Consider the following 19853-nt stretch of genomic DNA (forward strand, 5'->3'; position numbering starts at 1 on the left):
AGCACTGGCCCAGGCTCAGCCCTGCGCCCAGCTCTGTGCTGGCCTCCTGGAAGTGGTGGGGAAGATGCAGATAGAGCCTTGAAGGCAGAGCAGGCCAGGGTTCTGCCACCTTCTGGCTGTGACCTTCAAGTCATTTCAGACCTCTGACACCTTCAGTATTCTCACCCCCTGGAAAGAATGCCCATTTCACAGGTTTTCTCTAAGGATAAATAAGGTCCATTAGTAAAGAGCCCTATTTGTAGAGCTCTCGCTACAGAGCAGGTTTACTAATTCACAGATGCTGTTATTAGCATCATGGACCTGCCTTCAGGGGGCCTAAAAGCTCTTTGGGAAGACAGGTCCAAGAGAGCAAAACAACCCCAAAATGAAGTAAGTACTAAACTGAGGGCCTCCTGACAAGATGTATTTAGAGAAGGGAGGCTATGGAGTAATTGAAAACCCCTCTGTCCAGTACAGTCACCAGTAGCCATGTATGGCCGTCTACTTGAATTCAAATTAAATAAAATGTAAAATGTGTATCCTCCTTGGCACTTGCATTTCCAGTGCTCAGTACTCACATGTGATGAGTGGCCATTGTGTTGGACAGTGCAGATACAGAACATTTCCATCACCCTGGAAAGTTTTGTTGGACTTACACTCTGGAGGGAGAAAGTGGCTTGATCTGGCCTTTGAAGGTCTCCCTACCTCCTTTCCTTGCTTTATTTTTGTCCACAGCTCATACCACCTTCTGATATAGAGAATTTATTTGATATTTTGTTTTCTGTAACCATCACTAGAATGTAAGTTCCTTTGGGTAGAGACTTTTTTTTTCTGTTTTGTTCCCCACTTTACCCCAGGGCCAAGAATGATGCCTGGCACATAGGAGATCCTCAATAAACAGCATCTATTGGATGAACGGAGCTTTCTCTGAGTGTCCCTCTCACTGTCCATTGCTACCCCCTCATTGTCTGATGCCTGCACTGTCCTAAGTGCTAGGAATCACACATGAACAAGATAGCAGCTTTCTCAGCATGGAGGGGGTGAATAAATTCATTGGTTTGGCTCACTTGGGGATAGGTTCTGGGCTTCCCTCTAGAAATCAGCTTAGGATTTCAGGACTCCTCTGAGGAAGACCTCTAGGCAGTTTTGCCTTTCTCTAAAAGTCCAGGCTCTGAGTAGAGCCCCCAGGGAGCCTTGACCAGCTCCCAACCAGGGAGCTCAGCGAGCCGCCCCACCAGGCTGCCCAGTCCTGACCCGCCGCCCCTCTGCCCACAGCGCAAAGCCATCGAGCGGTTCTGCAGTGAGGTGAAGCGACTGTGCCATGCCGAGCGGAGGAAGGACTTTGTCTCCGAGGCCTACCTCCTGACCCTGGGCAAGTTCATCAACATGTTTGCAGTCTTGGACGAGCTGAAGAATATGAAGTGCAGTGTCAAGAACGACCACTCTGCCTACAAGAGGTCAGGGCTCCTCTCCCTCCTCCGCCCCACCTTCCTGGGCAGCCAGCTTGTGGGAGAGAGAAGAGACCTCCTAACAGGCTCAGAACCAAGCTAGCCACTCCACAGACACAGCAGGGTTGGGTCTGCCTCTGTTTTTGCAGCTTAAGGAATAAGATACAGAGCTGAGCTTTGGAGAACTGGGTCTTGGCAGGGTTTTCAATCTCGACGTGGAATCAAATCCTCATTTACCCCACCAGTGGAGCAGCATTTTCTGTGTCCCATGCAGTCTGAGATTATGATTAATATAATCCTAAAATGGCCACAGGAGTCATTCTCTGCAAGAATCAGAAAGCCAGTTCAAACTGCTCATGTGAAAGAAGAAACTGGGTTGGCTCCCAGAACAGAAAAGTCCTGGTCTACCTGATCCAGGTACTCAGGTGATGCTGTTGGTCTGGTTCCCTCTGCCTCTCAGCTCAGCTTTCCCCAGTGACCACTTCGTTCTCAGGCTTGTGCCCTGTGTGGCCTCTAGCAGCGTCCCTCCAGTCAGTGTAGCAACCCCAGTTCCTAAGAAAGGAAAGGATGCAGCTCCTTGCAAATATTTTGCAAAAGCCCCAAGAAGGATTGTCCTTGGTCCAGCTTGTTCCTGTGCTGATCCCTCCATCAGATACTGTGTATGAATGTGTTGGGGTGGTGCTGATGGGAGGGGTGCTCACCCTTGGGGTCAGTTGAGGGTCAATGTCAGCTCACAAGAAAGAAGGACTGAGAGTTGGGGACGGGTCATTCCTCTCCAGAAATGTGTATACAGCCACCCCAAAGTGGGGGAGTGCAGGTGAAAGTAGCAAATCCACCTGTGTTGCTTGAGGCTCAGATAAGCTCCAAGGTGTCCATACATATCTCTTGAGAAGAGTTTGCTGTGTCACGATGAAGAGGGCCCCTGTCCTTGAACAACCTCCTCTTGGGGCTCCGAGGTAACCAGAGAAAGCAGACAACAGACTGATCCTCACTGTTTTATCCTCCTGAGTGAACTGAAACCTGTCAGTATCCAGAAGACAGAGCCCCATTCAGAAATGGCAATTTCAGAGATTCCATAGGCAGCTCGTGGTACAGTGTCTTCCCCCAACCTCTCCCCATATCTGGCCAACTCCTGCTATCCCGGTCACAGCTGACATGCTCTGGGGACTGGCTGGGACCTTGCTGTGTCTTGTCCGTGTTCCACGGTCCCTGGTGACACGGGCTGCACCAACTCCACCTCCTGGTCAGGCTGGAGAAGTCCCAGGGCAGTGGTTTCCTCCCTTCAAGGTCTGCTGTGTTCCCCACACCCATCATCGCCTCAGTCCCATCAGGTTAAGTAGACTCTTGCTTTCCCTACAATGTTTAGAAACATTGAGGTTCTCCTATAAACAACATAATACCCAACAAAAACAGAACATTCTGCTGCCTGTGATTCTTCCCCATGACCTACCGTGTAGTTTTGCTGGAGGTCACTGCGAGGCTCAGGATGCCCATTTCGCTAGGTCCTACCGCCTTGGGCTGGTTGATGGGATGCTAGCTACCCTTAAACTTGCCTAGTCTTTGAACTTCAATGCATTCTTGCTTCTTAATTTCAGGTACTCTTATTACAGGGATGCAAACAGCTCCAAGTGAGATGACTTCAGAACAGGCTCTCCTTCGATGTTAGAGTCACTTGTGCCATTCAGAGCTCTGCAACTTTGGGGACAGTGTACCTGGGTTAGCTGGGAGTGGGGCCTGGCTGGGTTAGGTGGGAGCTGAGGCCCGGCTTAGGCCAGCTATTCATGAGCATCCCTCTCTACACCACCCTGTCCAGGGCAGCGCAGTTCCTGAGGAAGATGGCTGACCCCCAGTCCATCCAGGAGTCGCAGAACCTGTCCATGTTCCTGGCCAACCACAACAGGATCACCCAGGTGATGGCAAACCTATGTCAGTCCTGACCTGGTGTCCTGGGACGCAAGCTGGGGCCTGGAGGTTGGGGGACCCACAGGCAGAGGAGCTCCGTCCAGATCATTCATCCCCTCTGCTCTACTCATGCTTTAAGCTGCAGATTTAAGTGTCCCTTCCCAGCCACAGACGGCCCCTTCACCCTCTGCAGTTTGTCCTTAGAAAATCTTCTAGCCAGTGTTCTGCCCTGGTATAGGTTGGTATAGGTTGAGAGCTTGGGTTCTGGAGTTAGACTGCCTTGTTTTCTCATCTTGGACCCTCCATTGCCCTACTGTGAGGCCTTGGGCAAGGTCTCAGCCTGAGTTTCCTCATCTGTAAAATGGGGCTGTTTAGGATTGCAGTGAGAAATAAATGAGATACTATAGCATGTAGAGCTTAACAGACAAGGACATAAGAAGATGTGGTTTTAGTTACTGCCATGGCTTTCCCAGGATATTCCCACTCAGCGGTGTGTCCCTTTGGAGAGAAGGGGCCTGGGATGGAGACCTCAGGTCTTCTTGTACAGGAAATGTCTTTGTACTGCCGAGTCCTATACTGGGAGATGCCTGCTGGCCCATTTCTCCTCCACTGAGCTGGGTCTTCCCACTATCATCCTTGGAGACATTTGGGGCTCAGTCCACACACACCCTCAAAACTAAGCTGAGATGATCACAGGCCGATTGCTATAAAGCTGAACTGCTTTTAGTTCAGCCAGAGAACTGCCAGGAAGTACAGTGGAGGCCCCTAAGGGGCAAGCCCCTGCCCTCGGTGATGTGTGGCAATTCTGACCAACCGCTGTAGACACTGAGGAGAGGTTGCAGGCTGCCTGCCACCTGGTGTGGTCAGCAAGGCCATGCACTGCCCCAGGGCCCAGCAGTGAGCCATCCTGGGTGCTGTAGGTGAGGAGGATGCAGGACAGCGGCTAACCAGAGGGGGTGCTGCTGTTTAGTGTCTCCACCAGCAACTGGAAGTGATCCCAGGCTATGAGGAGCTGCTGGCTGACATTGTCAACATCTGCGTGGATTACTACGAGAACAAGATGTATCTGACCCCCAGTGAGAAGCACATGCTCCTCAAGGTACAGCTCCCTCAGTTATACCCTCTCACCTCCTTCTTATTTAAAATCATTTTAAAAAGTTATTTCTTTCTTCTTTCTTAAGCATGAGGGCAGATCTTACTATACAGAATGTTTTGTAACCAATTTTTTCCCTATGATATGTTGTGTACCTTTCTAGAGAGCATTAAGGCTATGTCTACAATGTGACTTTTAATGGTTACCTAGTATTTCATTATATGGGGACATTGTCATTTAACAAATCCCCTATCATTTGGTATTTGTTTGCTAAAGTGCATTGAAACTCTGTGGCACTTTGTGGCCATACTCTTGTTAAGTCAGACATCCTAGAGGAAAATTGCCAACCGAAGGGGAAGGCAAAATCTTATAGCTTTTACTATATTTTGCCAAAACGGTCATGTTTGTTTCATCAGTTTACATGTTTCATTTTTAAATTATCAAGTGATGTTTATCATTGTAGAAATTCTGAAAAGAAAAGCATTAAAAAATCGAATGTCTTATAATCTTTCCACACAGAGATAACACTTTTACCATTTTGATGTATATCTTTCTCTTTTTTCTGTGCTGATGTATTTTCAACATATGCAGTTTACATAAATTATGTATGTGCATTATTTAATCCCATTTCATTAAGTACATTTGGAATAACATGCAGCCCTTAAATAATGTTGTATGGATGAGGTTCCATTTCTTTAGCCATTATTCTATCCTTAGCTGCTTAGATTACTCCTAACTTCTCTCTGAAAACAAAGGCACTGGAATGAATAATGTTCTCCATATTCTTTATACACACTGCATCACCTCTTTTGTTTCTTTCATCCCTTTCAGAGTTCCTCTGGTGATTTGACTTTTTCTTCCTCTCCATGTCGCCTCTTATTTCAAGAATACCAACCCTGTTGGTGTTCCCTTCTTTACATTTCCGTAGCATCTCGAGGAAGGTTGCAAGAGAGTGTGGCTTTCTGACTCATTCACTCTGGTTTCCTCTGCACAGTCAGAAATTCAGAGAAGTCACCCAGAGTTCAGCAGCCTCTCTCACACCAGTGCTATGTCCAGGCAATTACCACAGCTCTGCCCAGAATTGTTGCTTCCACAAACTAGGTTACTAAACCCCACTTCACCAAGCATCCTTCCATGCTGCTATCAGATTCTCAGGCTCTTCATTTCTCTTGCCTGCTTTTATTCCTCCCACTTCTCGGCTTCTCAGCCTTCTCCCTCTCAATTCTCAACCTGGCCTCTTGGAGTTTTGCAGTTTCCAAGCTCTCTACAGTGTGTTAGTAAACTCAGATGCCAGCAGGGGGCGCCTTTCACCTTAAATGGAAAAGTCTGGCACACCCCTTGCAGAACCATGAGTACCCATCCTCTAGCCCAGTCCCTTAGGTGTCAGGCATGACTAATCCCCCGTCACATAGCAACTGCGAGCTGAGGAAGCTGCTTTCAGCCTAGTTGTTCAGGCTCCCTCGGGCTTGCTGTACATTTGACAAAAGGAGCAAAGTAAGCCAGCATGCAGGAAACTATTGGGTTGGCCAAAGTGTTCATGCTAGTTTTTCCGTTACATTGTAAGGAAAAACCCAAATGAACTTTTTGGCCAACCCAATATTATATGGACTGGAATGTTTAGAATCAGCCTGTCAACCTGCCTATAGGGCACTGTCAGCAAAAATGTGTACTTTTCGTTAATGAAGTCAGCAGTGAGATTCGTTGGGAATCTTTGTTGTAGTTTCCTTGGGGAAAGGGGTGAATAGTTTCACATTCATTTACCATCTAGTGAGTATGCATCAAGTGGCCGCTGTGTTTGCCAGGGCCTGGGGATGCAACAGCAGCACCACTCAAGTCTTTCTCGAGGATCTAAGTACATACACGTTGCTAGACCCCGCTTCAGATCCTATCTCTGCAGCTGTGTCTAACCTCTCTGTGTCTCCAGCTCCTCATCTGTAGAATAAAGTTATCATATAGAACTTGACTCATAAGATGGTGAGAATTAAGGATAATGTCTTCTAAATCCCTAAGCACAGACTCTGGCCCATGGGGAGGACTCAAGAAGTGGCCACCACAATAATAAACGAGAGTCCTCTGCATGTCTTCACAGAAATCAAATTTCTTATTGAGATTAGTTCTACGTGTCCTTCTTTGTGACCACACATGGGTTTTTTTAATAGAGTATGTCACTACAGGGGATGTGGGTGTGCACATGCCTACATCTGCTTTTACTTTGGTTTTTTGAAACATTTCCAATAGATGTGACTGGCTTATGTCTCTGCCTCTTCTCATGCTAGGTAATGGGTTTTGGTCTGTACCTGATGGATGGGAATGTCAGTAACATTTACAAATTGGATGCCAAGAAGAGAATCAACCTCAGCAAAATTGATAAGTTCTTTAAGGTCAGCAACTGGGGCTGGGGCTGGGCAGTGGGCCAGGGGGCGGTCTCTCTGGGGAGAGGAATGAAATTAGGCAGCAAAGAGTGGTGCTTATTGATTGAACGGTGACTCTAAGGATCCCAAGAGGAGGAGGAGGATAGAGACAGGGGCCCTAGCTGCCTTGGGTACCGGAATCCACGCTATTGAAGGTGTGTGCCTCAGTCTCAGGACACAGCCAGAAGGCCTTGCAATGCTTTCCACACACTGCTTTTACCCTTTCCTGAAACCCCTTGCCATCTAAAGAAAGAGGTGTGTCCCAGAAGACAGAGCCTGCTTTAATTTTCAGTATAAATCAGAGCTCGCAGTTGCAGGAGGATTAGAGAGTGGACGTTACATTGATTCACATTCACAGGCTCACAGACTCTCCTGGCCCACCAGAGGCCTACTCCGCTCCCTGCCTCCAGAATGCCTCATAGGGTCCAGCCTGCTCTCAGTCCATTCAAGTGCCTCAGAGATTTCATCTTGTGGCCCCAAATCTTTTAACAACAAACCTTGAGGTTTGCCTTTGAGGTTTTTGCAAAGGGATTTTCTACTTTGGAAGTCAGTTCCATATTGTCAGTGTGTCCTAGCATCAGGCACTTCAGGTGTGGAGTAGAGCCTCTGAGATCAGACATGGGAAAACCAAGCTTAAATTAAAAGTGTATCCCTTTGAAGATGTGTCTGGGCCTGGGTCTCACTGACTCTTGGAGGTTAGTAGGGAAGTAAGTCACCCAAGGGGCTTCCCAGATGGTGTTAGTGGTAAAGAACTTGCCTGCCAATGCAGGAGACATAAAAGACGCTGGTTTGATCCCTGGACAGGGAAGATCCCCTGAAGGAGGGCATAGCAACCCACTCCAGTATTGCTGCCTGGAGAATCCCATGGACAGAGGAGCCTGGTGAGCTACAGTCCATGGGGTCACAAAGAGTCAGACATGACTAAGTGACTTAGCATACATGCACAAGTCACCAAAAGCATCCTAAGGTTTGGCTTGGCTTCTTTTTGAAGCTAAAACTTTCACTTTTCTCTAGGACTGCCCAAAATGAAAACTGGGCTTATCTGGGGGGAACTGGCAAAGTCCACCCCTGCCTTAAATCCACATAAATGAGTTGGGGGTGGAATTGAAGACCATAGTCTCACCTCACACAGACCTGGGTTTTAGTCTCTCTCTTCCATGACATAACTGGGTGATGTTGGGAAAGTCACAGAGCTTCTCTGAAACTGAGTTCTCTAACCTGGAAAATAGGAATGCTAAAGGTGTCTACTTTATGGGGTTCCCTTGAGGATTCAATGAGCAACATAGGTGTCAGACCCCTGGGTTATAATCCTGGCCCCTTGGCTTCTAGGTGGTCTGACTTTGTGAAAAAAAAAAAAAAAAAACACTCTAGCTGAGTTGTCAAAGCTTCAATTTGTCCATCTTGTTAAATGGGAATAATAGTAGTACTGATCTCACTCAGCTATTCTATGGAGTGAGATAACTGCTTTCTGTTTTGCTTAATAGACTATTTTTTAGAGCAGTTTTAGGCTCATAGCAAAATTGAGTAGAATGAACAGATATTTCCCATGTAACTCCTATTCCTACTCATACCCAACCTCCCCCATTATCACAACTCACCAGCAGAGAGGGACATCTGTTTTAGTCCATAAATCTGCACTGTTAACACATCATTATCACCCAGATCCCATGGTGTGCAGTAGGGATAACTCATGGCAGTGTGCATTCTGTAAGTTTTAACAAATGTATAATGACTATATCTACCATTGTTGTTGTACTTTGTTGCTAAGGTGTGTGACTCAGTGGACTATAGCCCACCAGGCTCCACTATCCCTGGGATTCTCCAGGCAGGAGTACTGGAGTGGGTTGCCATGCCCTCCTCCAGGGGATCTTCCCCACCCAGGGATGGAACCCAGGTCTCCTGTGTCTCCTGCATTGGCAGGCGCTTTCTTTACTGCTGAGCCACCAGGGAAGCCCCTGTATCTACCATTGTGGTATCATACAGAATAGTTTCACTGCCCTAAAAGTCTCTGCTTTTGAAGGACTGAGCACTGCAGTGCCTCATGAATCAGAAGCAGACAGTGAATACCAGCCTCCCCACCATTAGTCCTCCTCTTCGGATGGGAGTTGTCTGCCCTCTAGTGTTGGGTGTTCAAGGTTTCAATTCACCTTGTGGAGTTTCTCAAGAAGGTCACTCCCAGCCAGTGGAATCCAGGCACTCACATCTAGTCCAGAGTTTGAAACAGCGAGGCGCCTTTAATCCAAGGGAAATTAGAGCAGAGAAGACCCTGCCCTGGGAGGCAGGCCATCTGATTCTCGTTCTTCATCTGTTCTGCCTGCTGGGTAACCTTGGACAAGTCTCTTTGCCTCTCTGGGCTCAGATGCTGGAACATAGAAATGGTTGGAGGCAGAGGAGGACTAGGCTGGTTAAGGCTCTTTGTGGTTCCCGAGTCACATGGTAACAACATCGGAGTCAGAACTAGGGGTCAGCCCGGAGGCACACAGGGAGGCCTGGCTCTCCCAGTGGAAGGCAATGCCGGTCCCTCCCTCCGTGTCTCACAAGCTGTGTTTGCTTCCTTTGCAGCAGCTGCAGGTGGTGCCCCTTTTCGGCGACATGCAGATAGAGCTGGCCAGATACATTAAGACCAGTGCTCACTATGAAGAGAACAAGTCCAAGTGAGTGCCTGCCGTAATGTCTCTCGGCTCCCGCAAGGACGCCCAGCCCGGGCAGGGGGCCGAGGGGCCATTTCAGCCCCTCCCCTCTCCCCAGACCCTGGGCAGGTGGAGTCTGTCCATCACTGGCTCCTGACAGAGGGGAGCAGCGGATGGTGATCTGAGCCCTTTTGCACTCGCCCTTTGCTGCCAGGGTTCAGAAGCGCTCAGAGCACAGCCCCGCCCCTTCTCTGTCCCTGTGGTGGCCCATGCCACCTGCAGGGGGACAGCAGGAGTCCTCCTGCCCCCAGGCAGGGGGAGGAGTGCTGGCCCTCAGTGGTCAGATGGAGCGAGGTGGCCTTGTTCTTCATCCCGCTGGTTCTCTCCTCAGGTCTTGTGTCCGTGCAGTAAGTATGCCGTGCAGGGTATGGTACCAACGGTTCCAGGTGTGAAGTGGGTCAATGGCCTCCTCCAAGGTTGTTTTAGAAACCACCCTCTAGGTCATCTGTGCTAAGATCCGGGGTGTCAGCACCTCATGGAAGTTTGGGGAACAATGGGCTACAGGCTTGGCTACCCCTTTGATCTCTGGTCTTGTTAAGGAGGTTTCTTCTGCCTACATTTCCAACAGAAAGGGACAAACCATGTTTTCATCAGGGATGAGGGTATTAAAGCCTTAAAAATACATAAATGCAGAGTCCTTGAACTCCACCAGCTTTGAGCCACTGCAGATGACTCTCACCAGGGAGAGCTTCGTAACCCAGTGGCTGCTGGTATGTGAGGAGGTCTTCCAGGAAAAGCATGGAGTCCTGAATGCTGGACTTATTTCCTTGTGAATTCTTAGCCACCTGAAGGTGGTTGGAGTGGTGATGTGCTCAGGGTGGGGGGCAGGGGCTTGAGTGATGTGTCCCCAACCCGCACAGGGAACTCAGGGTAAAGGTTGTGTCGAAGTATAGGCATGAGGAAGTGTCAGCATTCTCAGTATTCTCTGGAGCGCCCCTTCAGAGCTCCTTCTGAAATAGTGAATTCTCCCTAAACGTGTATCTGCCTTGCTTGGTGCGCATGCTTAGTCTGTCCACTGGGTCACCCGGCGCCGGATGGCAGAAGACAGTGACGGGGGTTGTCTTTTGTTCTATTGGCAAAGGAGAATGCAGACTCTCATTCATTCATTTCTTCCCCAATTTAAGATGTTTTCTCAAAGATCTCTTTTTCAAAAATTGAGGGAAGTGTTGAGGAGAAAGAAGAGAGAAAGAGGGAGAAGATGAGGGCAAGAGAGAGCAGTGCCTCTCAGGATGGCTGTGGCTTTCTCTCGGTGAAGAGCTTCCCTGTTCCCGGCTCACTGTTGCAAAACAGACATAACCCCGTTAGGTTTTTCTGGTCCCGCCCAAAGGCCTTTGTCAATGGCAGCTTCAGCCACAGGACAAAGTGCTGCCAGGGTCAGCTGACAGATCTGGGAGGTCACCCACCTTGCTTTTTCTTAGCTTGGATTCCAGCCCTTTGTAGCCCTAGAGAGGCTGCAAGTCCCTCCCTGCTCATGTGACTGGTAAGTACTGTGGACACCCGTTACCTGGGAAAGTGTGGGACTGGGCCTTAGAAGAGGCCAGCCCCAGGGAGGAGAAGGAAAGGCTTTTCCATGCAGCCTGCAGTGCCTACGGTGGAATTTAGCAGGCACTGTTGCTAGTGGGTAGGACACCTCTTGGGTGTTCCCAGTGGAGCCAGTCACGTTAGCTGAGCAACAAGACTAACTAGTGGATGGAAGGATCCTGCCCCTCCCAGGGCCAGGACCCACTTTGACACCCTGATTTTCTGCCCAGGTGGACGTGCACCCAGAGCAGCATCAGCCCCCAGTACAATATCTGCGAGCAGATGGTTCAGATCCGCGATGACCATATCCGCTTCATCTCGGAACTCGCTCGCTACAGCAACAGTGAGGTGAGCTTGCTCTGGCTGGTGGGATGGAGGCCCATGTGGGACTAGGGTGAGAAGAGGCGAGGACCTCCAGAAAAGAAGTGATCCTAGGGATCCTGAGGAGTGGATGAGTGAGGGAATACATTTGGATGCAGGAGGGCAGAATGGCCAAGAGCCAGACAGAGCTGGGATTGATTCTGGTTGTGCTTCTGACCTTCACAAGTTATTCAGCATCCCTTAGCCTCAGTTTCCTCATCTGCAAAATGGAGCTAATAGTAACCAGAAAAGGTTCATTGAGAGGATTAAACACTATGATGTATGGAAAATGCATTGCACCTAGCAGGTAGCAACAGCCCAGTAATTGTTAGTCGATACATGATCTAAACATCTCCACCCTGGGTGGCAAGAGAAACAAAGTTCTGTACAATCATGCTCATAGCACCATCTAAATATTTTTAAACAATTATAAAAATCATTTTAATAAACCAGAAAATACAATTAGGAACAGAAGAAGGTCATAAAAATCTCCTGTGGTTGCTCTAATTACATTTTTATTGGCACTGGATTTTCCTTTTCTTCTTTTTTTAAATAGGGAAACACAATTAGTGTAAAACCTCAGATAAAATACAGATAGACAAAAGAAGGGAAAATCAGTCATGTAAAATTCTACCATCCAGAGCCCACTATTATTAATATTTGGAGGTATGTATATATATATTATCGTTTGTGGCTTCCCTGATAGCTCAGTTGGTAAAGAATCCTCCCACAATGCAGAAGACCACTGTTCGATTCCTAGGTCAGGAAGATCCTCTGGAGAAGGGATAGGCTACACACTGCAGTATTCTTGGGCTTCCCTTGTGGCTCAGCTGGTAAAGAATCCACCTGCAATGTGAGAGACCTGGCTTCAATCCTTGGATTGGGCAGATCCCCTGGAGAAGGGAAAGGCTACCCACTCCAGCATTCTGGCCTGGAGAATTCCACGGACTGTATAGCCCATGGGGTCGCAAAGAGGTGGACATGACTGAGCAACTTTCACTTTCACTTTCATATAGCCTTCTAGAGCTCTTTCTATGCAGACCTTGTAATGAATATATATGTTGGTTTAATAAGCACGGGTCTCCTGATTTTAATCCCTGTTTTACCTTTTGAAGCTCCAAGATGACTTTGCACTGCTCCATTTATGCTCACTGCCTCCACCATGTGGCTAGTAGCTGTAATTACTCTTTCCAAAACCCAAAGTAGGGAAATGTCTGATCACATCTGAAATGAGAGCAAATTCAAGCAGTACGGTCATTAGATGAGCGGCCCACATTCTTAGCAGGGCCCCTGGTGGACATGGATCAGGGTCAAGCCCAAACCTTTGGCTTTCTTAACTATATATGCCAATGAATTGAGCATAAGCTAAGCTATGGGAATAATTTAAGTGCCAGGAAAGTGAAAGTGAAGTCTCTCAGTCGTGCCGACTCTTTGCAACCCCATGGACTGTAGCCTACCAGGCTCCTCTGTCCATGGGATTTTCCAGGCAATAGTACTGGAGTGGATTGCCATTTCCTTCCTCAGGGGATCTTCCCAACCCAGGGATTGAACCTGGGTCTCCCGCATTGCAGACACTTTATCATCTGAGCCACCAGGGAAGTAGGTTCCAGGGACCCCATTCAATTCTTATCCAGTTTTGGTATGACCTAAGAATGAGTCTGGCTCAGAGGTATTTTTAAAATTATACACATTATCCATGTATATATACAGATCATTCTTGGTATTCACAACAGTTACATTCTATAAAGTGGCCATCAATACTGAATTAGCAAGTAATCTCTCCTCCAGAAAATACAGGGTTAGGTTTCTGTGAGCCTCTGGGCACAGTGTTTCTATCAGCTGATTTTTCATATATAGCCTTGTTTTACATGCGTTTCTGTTTAAAGTCACCTTGCTGCTACTGCTAAGTCACTTCAGTCGTGTCCGACTCTGTGTGACCCCATAGACGGCAGCCCAGCAGGCTCCATCGTACCTGGGATTCTCCAGGCAAGAACACTGGAGTGGGTTGCCATTTCCTTCTCAAAGTCACCTTACGTAATATATATTGTTGATTTGTTAACATTAAATCATCCAACAGCACTATAATTCATGCCTGAACAAAGTTTATCTAAAACACCTTTTTCAGGACTTCCCTGGTGGTACAGTGGCTAAGACTCTGCACTCTCAATGCACGGGGCCTGAGTTCAATCCCTGATCAGGGAACTAGATCCCACATACCACAACTAAGAGTGTGCATGCCACAACCAAGACCCGGTGAAGCCAAACAAATAAATAAATATTTAAAAAATAAAATACATGTTTTCTCCATAAAGCACATCATAGCCTCCTTTTTTATAGAGGCACAGACAGAGAGTCAGCACTGTGTTTAGGGGCCATTTTATTTTATTTTATTTTATTTTATTTTTTAGGGGCCATTTTAAATAGTGAAATCACCAGTAAAAAGTATAAGAAAGTGGAAAATGGGGCATTAAGTAGATCAGGAAGAAGACACTTGTTTACGGTGAGAGCTGAAACAAGAGGGCAGAGAGTTGTGTTGCTCAGCCTCAGCTGGGAACGTGATTCAGATGCTTTTGCGACTCTGCACACATCTGCAGATGATTGTGAAAGCACTGCAAGGACTGATCTTGAGGCTGTAAATAAATTTTAGTAAACAGGGAAATTCACAAATGCAGAACCCACAGATAATGAGGGCTGGCTCAATATGTATATGTGTACACACACGTGTATACACGTCTGTGCATACGCACATGCACACGTGCATATTCTATTTCACTGTGGGATGTATTACCTGTTCAAATAGACGTTTGTCTTCACCAGTGCTTTTCAGTCAATGAGCCATTTGCAATTGGTTGTGAAGTCAACTAAGTGATCTCTAATTAGGATTTTGGTATGAAACACTGGGCAATCAGAGGAGGTCTCAAGTATTCAGCACAGAGTTTCTTTGTGGAAAATGTTATTTCATGGCTGTATTGAATACCTCAGTCAGTATATAGTATACACTTCCTGCTGTAAATCACAGACCCAAAAGTCTGAAAAGCCACTGCTCCGCAATTGACCGGGGTCATTGTGAGTGGGGCTCTGGCATCATACCACCTGAGTTTGAACCCTCCGTCATTTGCATGCCATGTGACCAACCAGGGACTTGTCTGAGCTTCAGTTTTTCAGTCAAGAGGTATAATAAGAGCACCTCCCTCACAGTGTTCTTGGGGGGATCAGTGAAATACAGTGGAAAAGTGCCAGGTTCGTTGGCAATGAAGGTGATGGTCGATGTTCCTCAGGTGGTGACGGGCTCCGGGCTGGACAGCCAGAAGTCAGATGAGGAGTACCGCGAGCTCTTTGACCTGGCCCTGCGGGGCCTGCAGCTCTTATCCAAGTGGAGCGCCCATGTCATGGAGGTGGTAGGTGTCCCAGGGAAGAGGGTCTGCCCCTCCCCAGCCCTCTCCACTCTGACCTCTGGTCTCTTGGAATCTGTCTGCCCCTGCCTCTCTCTAACACTTTTAAACAAGTTTATTGAGAGAGAATTCACACACCACACCATTCACCAATTTAAAATATAAATCCATTAATTTTTAGTGTATTTCCAGTGCTATGCAGCTGCAGTCAAATTTAGAACAACCTAACCCACACGTGGTACAATCACGCCCTGTTCCCTGTCTCTACAGCCTTAAGCCGTCTCCTGTCTCTGTAGATTTCCCTATTTTTGTATGTTTCCTATAAATAGAATGATATCATACATGGTTATTTGTGTCAACTGCATGTTATCAAGGTCCATCCGTTGTAGCACAGATAAATACTTCATTTCCTTTCTTGACTGAGCGCTGCTCTGTTGTGTGGACTCTCCCGGTTTAGCTGATCCACTCACCCACTGATGGACATGGGGTCTCTCCTCTCTCCCCCCAGTACTCCTGGAAGCTGGTTCACCCCACGGACAAGTTCTGCAACAAGGACTGCCCGGGCACGGCCGAGGAGTACGAGCGAGCCACGCGCTACAACTACACCAGTGAAGAGAAGTTCGCCTTCGTTGAGGTGGGTGCTGACTCCCTGTGTCTCCTTGTCCCCCACTCGCTAGGTTGCTGCTCAGTGTCGGCCTGGGGCTTCCAGGAGGGGTGCCAGGCTGGGTGGCAGCCCTGGTCCCCACGTGCATGCACCTGCTCACCCCCTCCTCCCACCCGGATTCATCTCTGTCCCCGGTTGTTATTCAGAAATGGTGAGAAACTCATTCTGGTCTTAAAAAATCCCAAAGAAAGTGTCACTCCATTGGAAACAAAAGAAGAGACAGACATATGGCCAAATGGGGTAGGAGAAATGCCCAGACTGATGAGAGGCCAGAGAGCTGCAGATTAAAACTAAGATACAGAGTGCTGATCAGTCAGGATGGTACAGATCTAGGAGACTGGCGATGTCCGTTGCTGCTTAAAGTGGGATATAGATCTCCTCAGATACTTTGAGGGACCAGTATGCATTTTACAGGCTTTCTCTGAGGACAATCTGATCATCTCTATTCAGATTTTTAACGTGCGTGTCATTTGCCCAGAAGTTCTTCTGGGGAGTATATCTCAGAAATAAGCCAACTGTGCCAATCAATACATATGCACATATTTATCACCGTATTGTTTATAATGCCGTAATATGTGAAACAACTGAAATGTCCTACAATGTGGATCAGATAAAGTAAATGAAGGTGCAGGTGTATTACTAAATATGATGCAGCGGCTAAAATGGATGTACTGATATGACAAGATATACACAGAATATTGTTAAGTTTAAAAAAAAAACGGTTAAAGAGCAGCAGGTAAAATGATGCCATTTCTGCTCAAATTAATATACTTTTGCACATTTGCTCAAAATGGAAGGACGTAAGTGTGTGTATTTATATATACCAAACCATCAACAGTAATTTCTGGAGACAGGATTCTTACTTCCTACCTTAGACTATATGATTTGGTTTTTTGTTTGATTACTGAAAGATAGTCTATGGGAGTGAAAGGACACAGTCATACTGGGTTGTGAGTGCCAGCTAGTGTTTTTGTTGTTTCAACTTTTTGACTCTTATGAATAACGCTGATGCATACATTCATGTACAAGTACTTGTGTTGAAACATGTTTCATTTTCTTGGATCTATACCTAGCAGCAGAATTACTGGATCATGCGGTAACTCTCTGTTTAAAATTTTGAGAAAATGCCAAACTGTTTTCCAAAGCAGCTAGATCATTTTACATTTTCACCAGCAGTATGTAGGAGTTGTAATTTATATTGGGTTTGATCCCTGGATATGTAAGTCATATCCTTGTCATCACTTACTGTCTTTTTTAAAAAATAAATTTGTACTTTGAACCAAAGAACCTGAACTTTTAAAGAATTTTTTATAATTTTATTTATATACTTATTTTTGGCTGTGCTGAGTCTTCATCAGGGCTTCCCTAGTAGCTCAGGTGGTTAAGAATCACCTGCAATGCAGAAGATCCCAGTTTGATTCCTGGGTCAGGAAGATCCCTGGAGAAGGGACAGGCTAAGTACTCCAGAACTGCTGGGCTTCCCTGGTGGCTTCATCACTGCAGTTGCAGCAGTGATGCAGTTTCCCTAGTTGCAGCAAGTGAGGGCTGCGCTAGTGGCGGTGCACAGACTTCTCCTTGCATTGGCTTCTCTTGCTGTGGCGCGCAGGCCCTGGGGCAGGAGGGCTTCAGTAGTTGCGGCTCATAGGCTCAGTGGTTGCACCTCTTAGGCTCTCAAACACAGGCTCAATAGTTTGGGGGCACAGGCTTAGTTGCTCCTCGGTATATGGGATCTTCCCAGACCAGGGATCAAACCTGTGTCTCCTACTCTGGCAGGCAGATTCTTTACAACTGAGTTACCAGGGGAGCCCCACTTACTGTCTTTTTTATTTTAGCTATCCTAATTGGTGTGAAGTCATGTCTCATTGTGGTTGTGATTTGCATATCCCTAATAACTAATGATATTGAGCATCTTTCCATGTGCTTATTGGCCATCTATATAGCTTCTTGGAGAACTATTTGTTCAGATTTTTGCCCATTTTCGTTTGGGTTATTTGTCTTTTTATTTTTGAGACATAGGAGTGTTTATATTTTCTGTATCAGAAAAGCTTATTAATCCACCATGATTTCCGGGAAAACAGAGCCTGTTTTCCAAATTGCAACCAAATATCTGAGCCAAAATGAAAAAGAGGAAAAAAATGTATGTTGCATCTTGTTTTCCAGAAATGATATATTTAAAATTGTATCAATATTCAAGCATCCAAAAAAAAGAATTTTTATATATTCTGGATACAAGCCCCTTGTCAGACATATAATTTATATAAAATGCAAATATTTTTTCTAATTGGTGACTTTGCATTTTCATTTTCTTAGGATTGCCTTTTAAAGAGCAACTATCTTTAATTTTGGCAAATCCCAACTTACCTATCATTCCATGGTTTGTAATTTTTTTGTGTTCCAGCTAAGAAATCTCTGCCTAGCCCATAGTTGCAAAGATTTTCCCTTGGGTCTAACATATCTGCATACTCTTCTGTGTTTGGAATTATTCTGAAACATCTTCATTATCTTGTCCTTCCTCTGTCTCTATTCTCTAGTTTCATTGCCAGTCAGAAGCCTAGATTCTTTCATGACCTCACAGTGCTGTAGAGCTTCTCTCTCATTATTTCTGCACTATAAGGTTCTCTTCAGCAAAACCATTGCTGTTGGTTCTAGCGTAACTCCTTCCCTTCTGAGCTCTGTTCTTACCATTTCTCCTGCCGCAAATATTCTGTTTCTTCCTTTACACTTTAAAGGACGATAAAGTCTTAGCATCAAAGCTCATTCATTCATGTATTCATTACGTTTTCAACAGAACTCTCTTGAGGGCCACTAGGGACCCAAGCCCTGGGATGGGGCTTACACAGTCTGCGGAGCCTCACCTCTGCAGTGCTTACAGTCTGGTGCAGAGGGAGGGAATCAAATACGTCAGGATGGGTGTGGCGAGTGTGGCAGTTGTCAGGAGGCTCATTTGGCACGGCTTTCCCCTTCTGAATTCGGAGCCAATCGAGAAGTTCGCACTTGAGGCTGGTGGGGGCCGAAGGCTCAGGTTTGGTAAAGCTGGTCTAGAGAACGTGGTTTTACTCAAGGCCACGCCAAGCTTCCTGTTCCTCCCCCATCCTATGAAACTTCCCACTGAGAAACAGGTAGAGCAGCTACATAAATATCCACATCTCTTCCTTGGGCTGGGACAGGGATGATTATTGCAAGGACAGGACAGGCACCCAGAGGGGAGGACATGCCCCACAGGCAGACAGATCTCAAGTGAGCAGCAAGGTCACAGTGATGATACACGTGTTACAGTCACCTGACTCTCCACCTCTGCAGACAGATCAGTGAGTTAAGGGGCTAGTGAGGAGGCATCTGGAAGGGTAGAGTACTTTGCCCACAAGATTTCTACAGGAATTCTACTTTATGGATTCAAGCAACAATTGGCCAAATTATTTCAAAAGCAAAGGTTGTGGAAATTCCATGAGGAATGTTATGGTTAAAAAAGAAAGAGTTCTATTTGATATTGTCTGTGGATACATGGTATGTGGAGAGGCCTCCAAAAGTCAGGGTGCTGCTCAAAACATGGTCCACAGGCTGGCTGCCGATTGTCAGTAGTCAGCGGCGAGACTGGGAGCCGGTGCCAGGATAAAAATTCGCTGATGGTGAAGCACACACCGCGTGGCTGACGTCTTCGCTCTGTAGCAGGACTTCCTTGAGAGGGGAGCAGAGTGCTGACTTCTGTTCTGGTACACTTTTCCTCCCAGCCGTGAGCTGGTACTCTCAGCATTGCTGGCTGGCCTCGTGCTTCTGGAAGTCTCCGCCAGCACCCTCCCTGAGACGTGCCGAGGGTACCGGGTGGACGGGTGTGCTGAGGCCAATGAGCTCACCTTGATCTGTGCCTGGCCAGGTGATCGCCATGATCAAAGGCCTGCAGGTGCTCATGGGCAGGATGGAGAGCGTCTTCAACCAGGCCATCAGGAACACCATCTACGCGGCCCTGCAGGACTTTGCCCAGGTGACCCTTCGCGAGCCCCTAAGGCAGGCAGTACGGAAGAAGAAGAACGTCCTCATCAGGTGGGTCTTCAGATGGCCTTTTTTAGGGCCATGTCCAAAATCAGGGGTGCTGGGTCCAGGCCACAGAGGATGTTCCCGGCTCAGTCAGCTTCCAGGGACATGTCTGAACACGTGGACCCTTCCAATGAGTTCCAGCAAGTTCTAGGAGGCTCTTTTAGGAGATTGGACATTTGGGATAATTTATGTCCCCATCTCTAAGTTTGAAGCCCATATCCACACTGGATAGCTGTGTGAATTTAGTTACTTACCTTCTCTGAACCTCCGTTTCCTTCATTTGTAAAACATGGGTAAGAACGATACCTACTTGATAGGCTTTCGAGATAATGCAGTGAGAGAATTCATGTATAAACCTAAG

At 46.9% G+C, this 19853-nt stretch overlaps 1 protein-coding gene across 2 annotated transcripts in view; it reads left to right on the plus strand.

The window, feature by feature from the left end:
- The window catches only part of CYFIP2 (cytoplasmic FMR1 interacting protein 2), a 135738-nt gene that overhangs the window by 35544 nt on the left and 80341 nt on the right, over positions 1 to 19853 (plus strand). For both annotated transcript variants that reach the window (XM_069592494.1, XM_069592495.1), the window contains exons 6-14: positions 1255 to 1436; positions 3241 to 3337; positions 4300 to 4428; positions 6699 to 6803; positions 9396 to 9487; positions 11275 to 11392; positions 14683 to 14802; positions 15305 to 15430; positions 19332 to 19498. In XM_069592494.1, the coding sequence (XP_069448595.1) occupies positions 1255 to 1436; positions 3241 to 3337; positions 4300 to 4428; positions 6699 to 6803; positions 9396 to 9487; positions 11275 to 11392; positions 14683 to 14802; positions 15305 to 15430; positions 19332 to 19498 (1136 nt within the window). The remainder of the gene's footprint in view (positions 1 to 1254; positions 1437 to 3240; positions 3338 to 4299; positions 4429 to 6698; positions 6804 to 9395; positions 9488 to 11274; positions 11393 to 14682; positions 14803 to 15304; positions 15431 to 19331; positions 19499 to 19853) is intronic.

Source organism: Ovis canadensis, chromosome 5 (assembly GCF_042477335.2).
Source record: "Ovis canadensis isolate MfBH-ARS-UI-01 breed Bighorn chromosome 5, ARS-UI_OviCan_v2, whole genome shotgun sequence".
Lineage (NCBI taxonomy): Eukaryota > Metazoa > Chordata > Mammalia > Artiodactyla > Bovidae > Ovis > Ovis canadensis.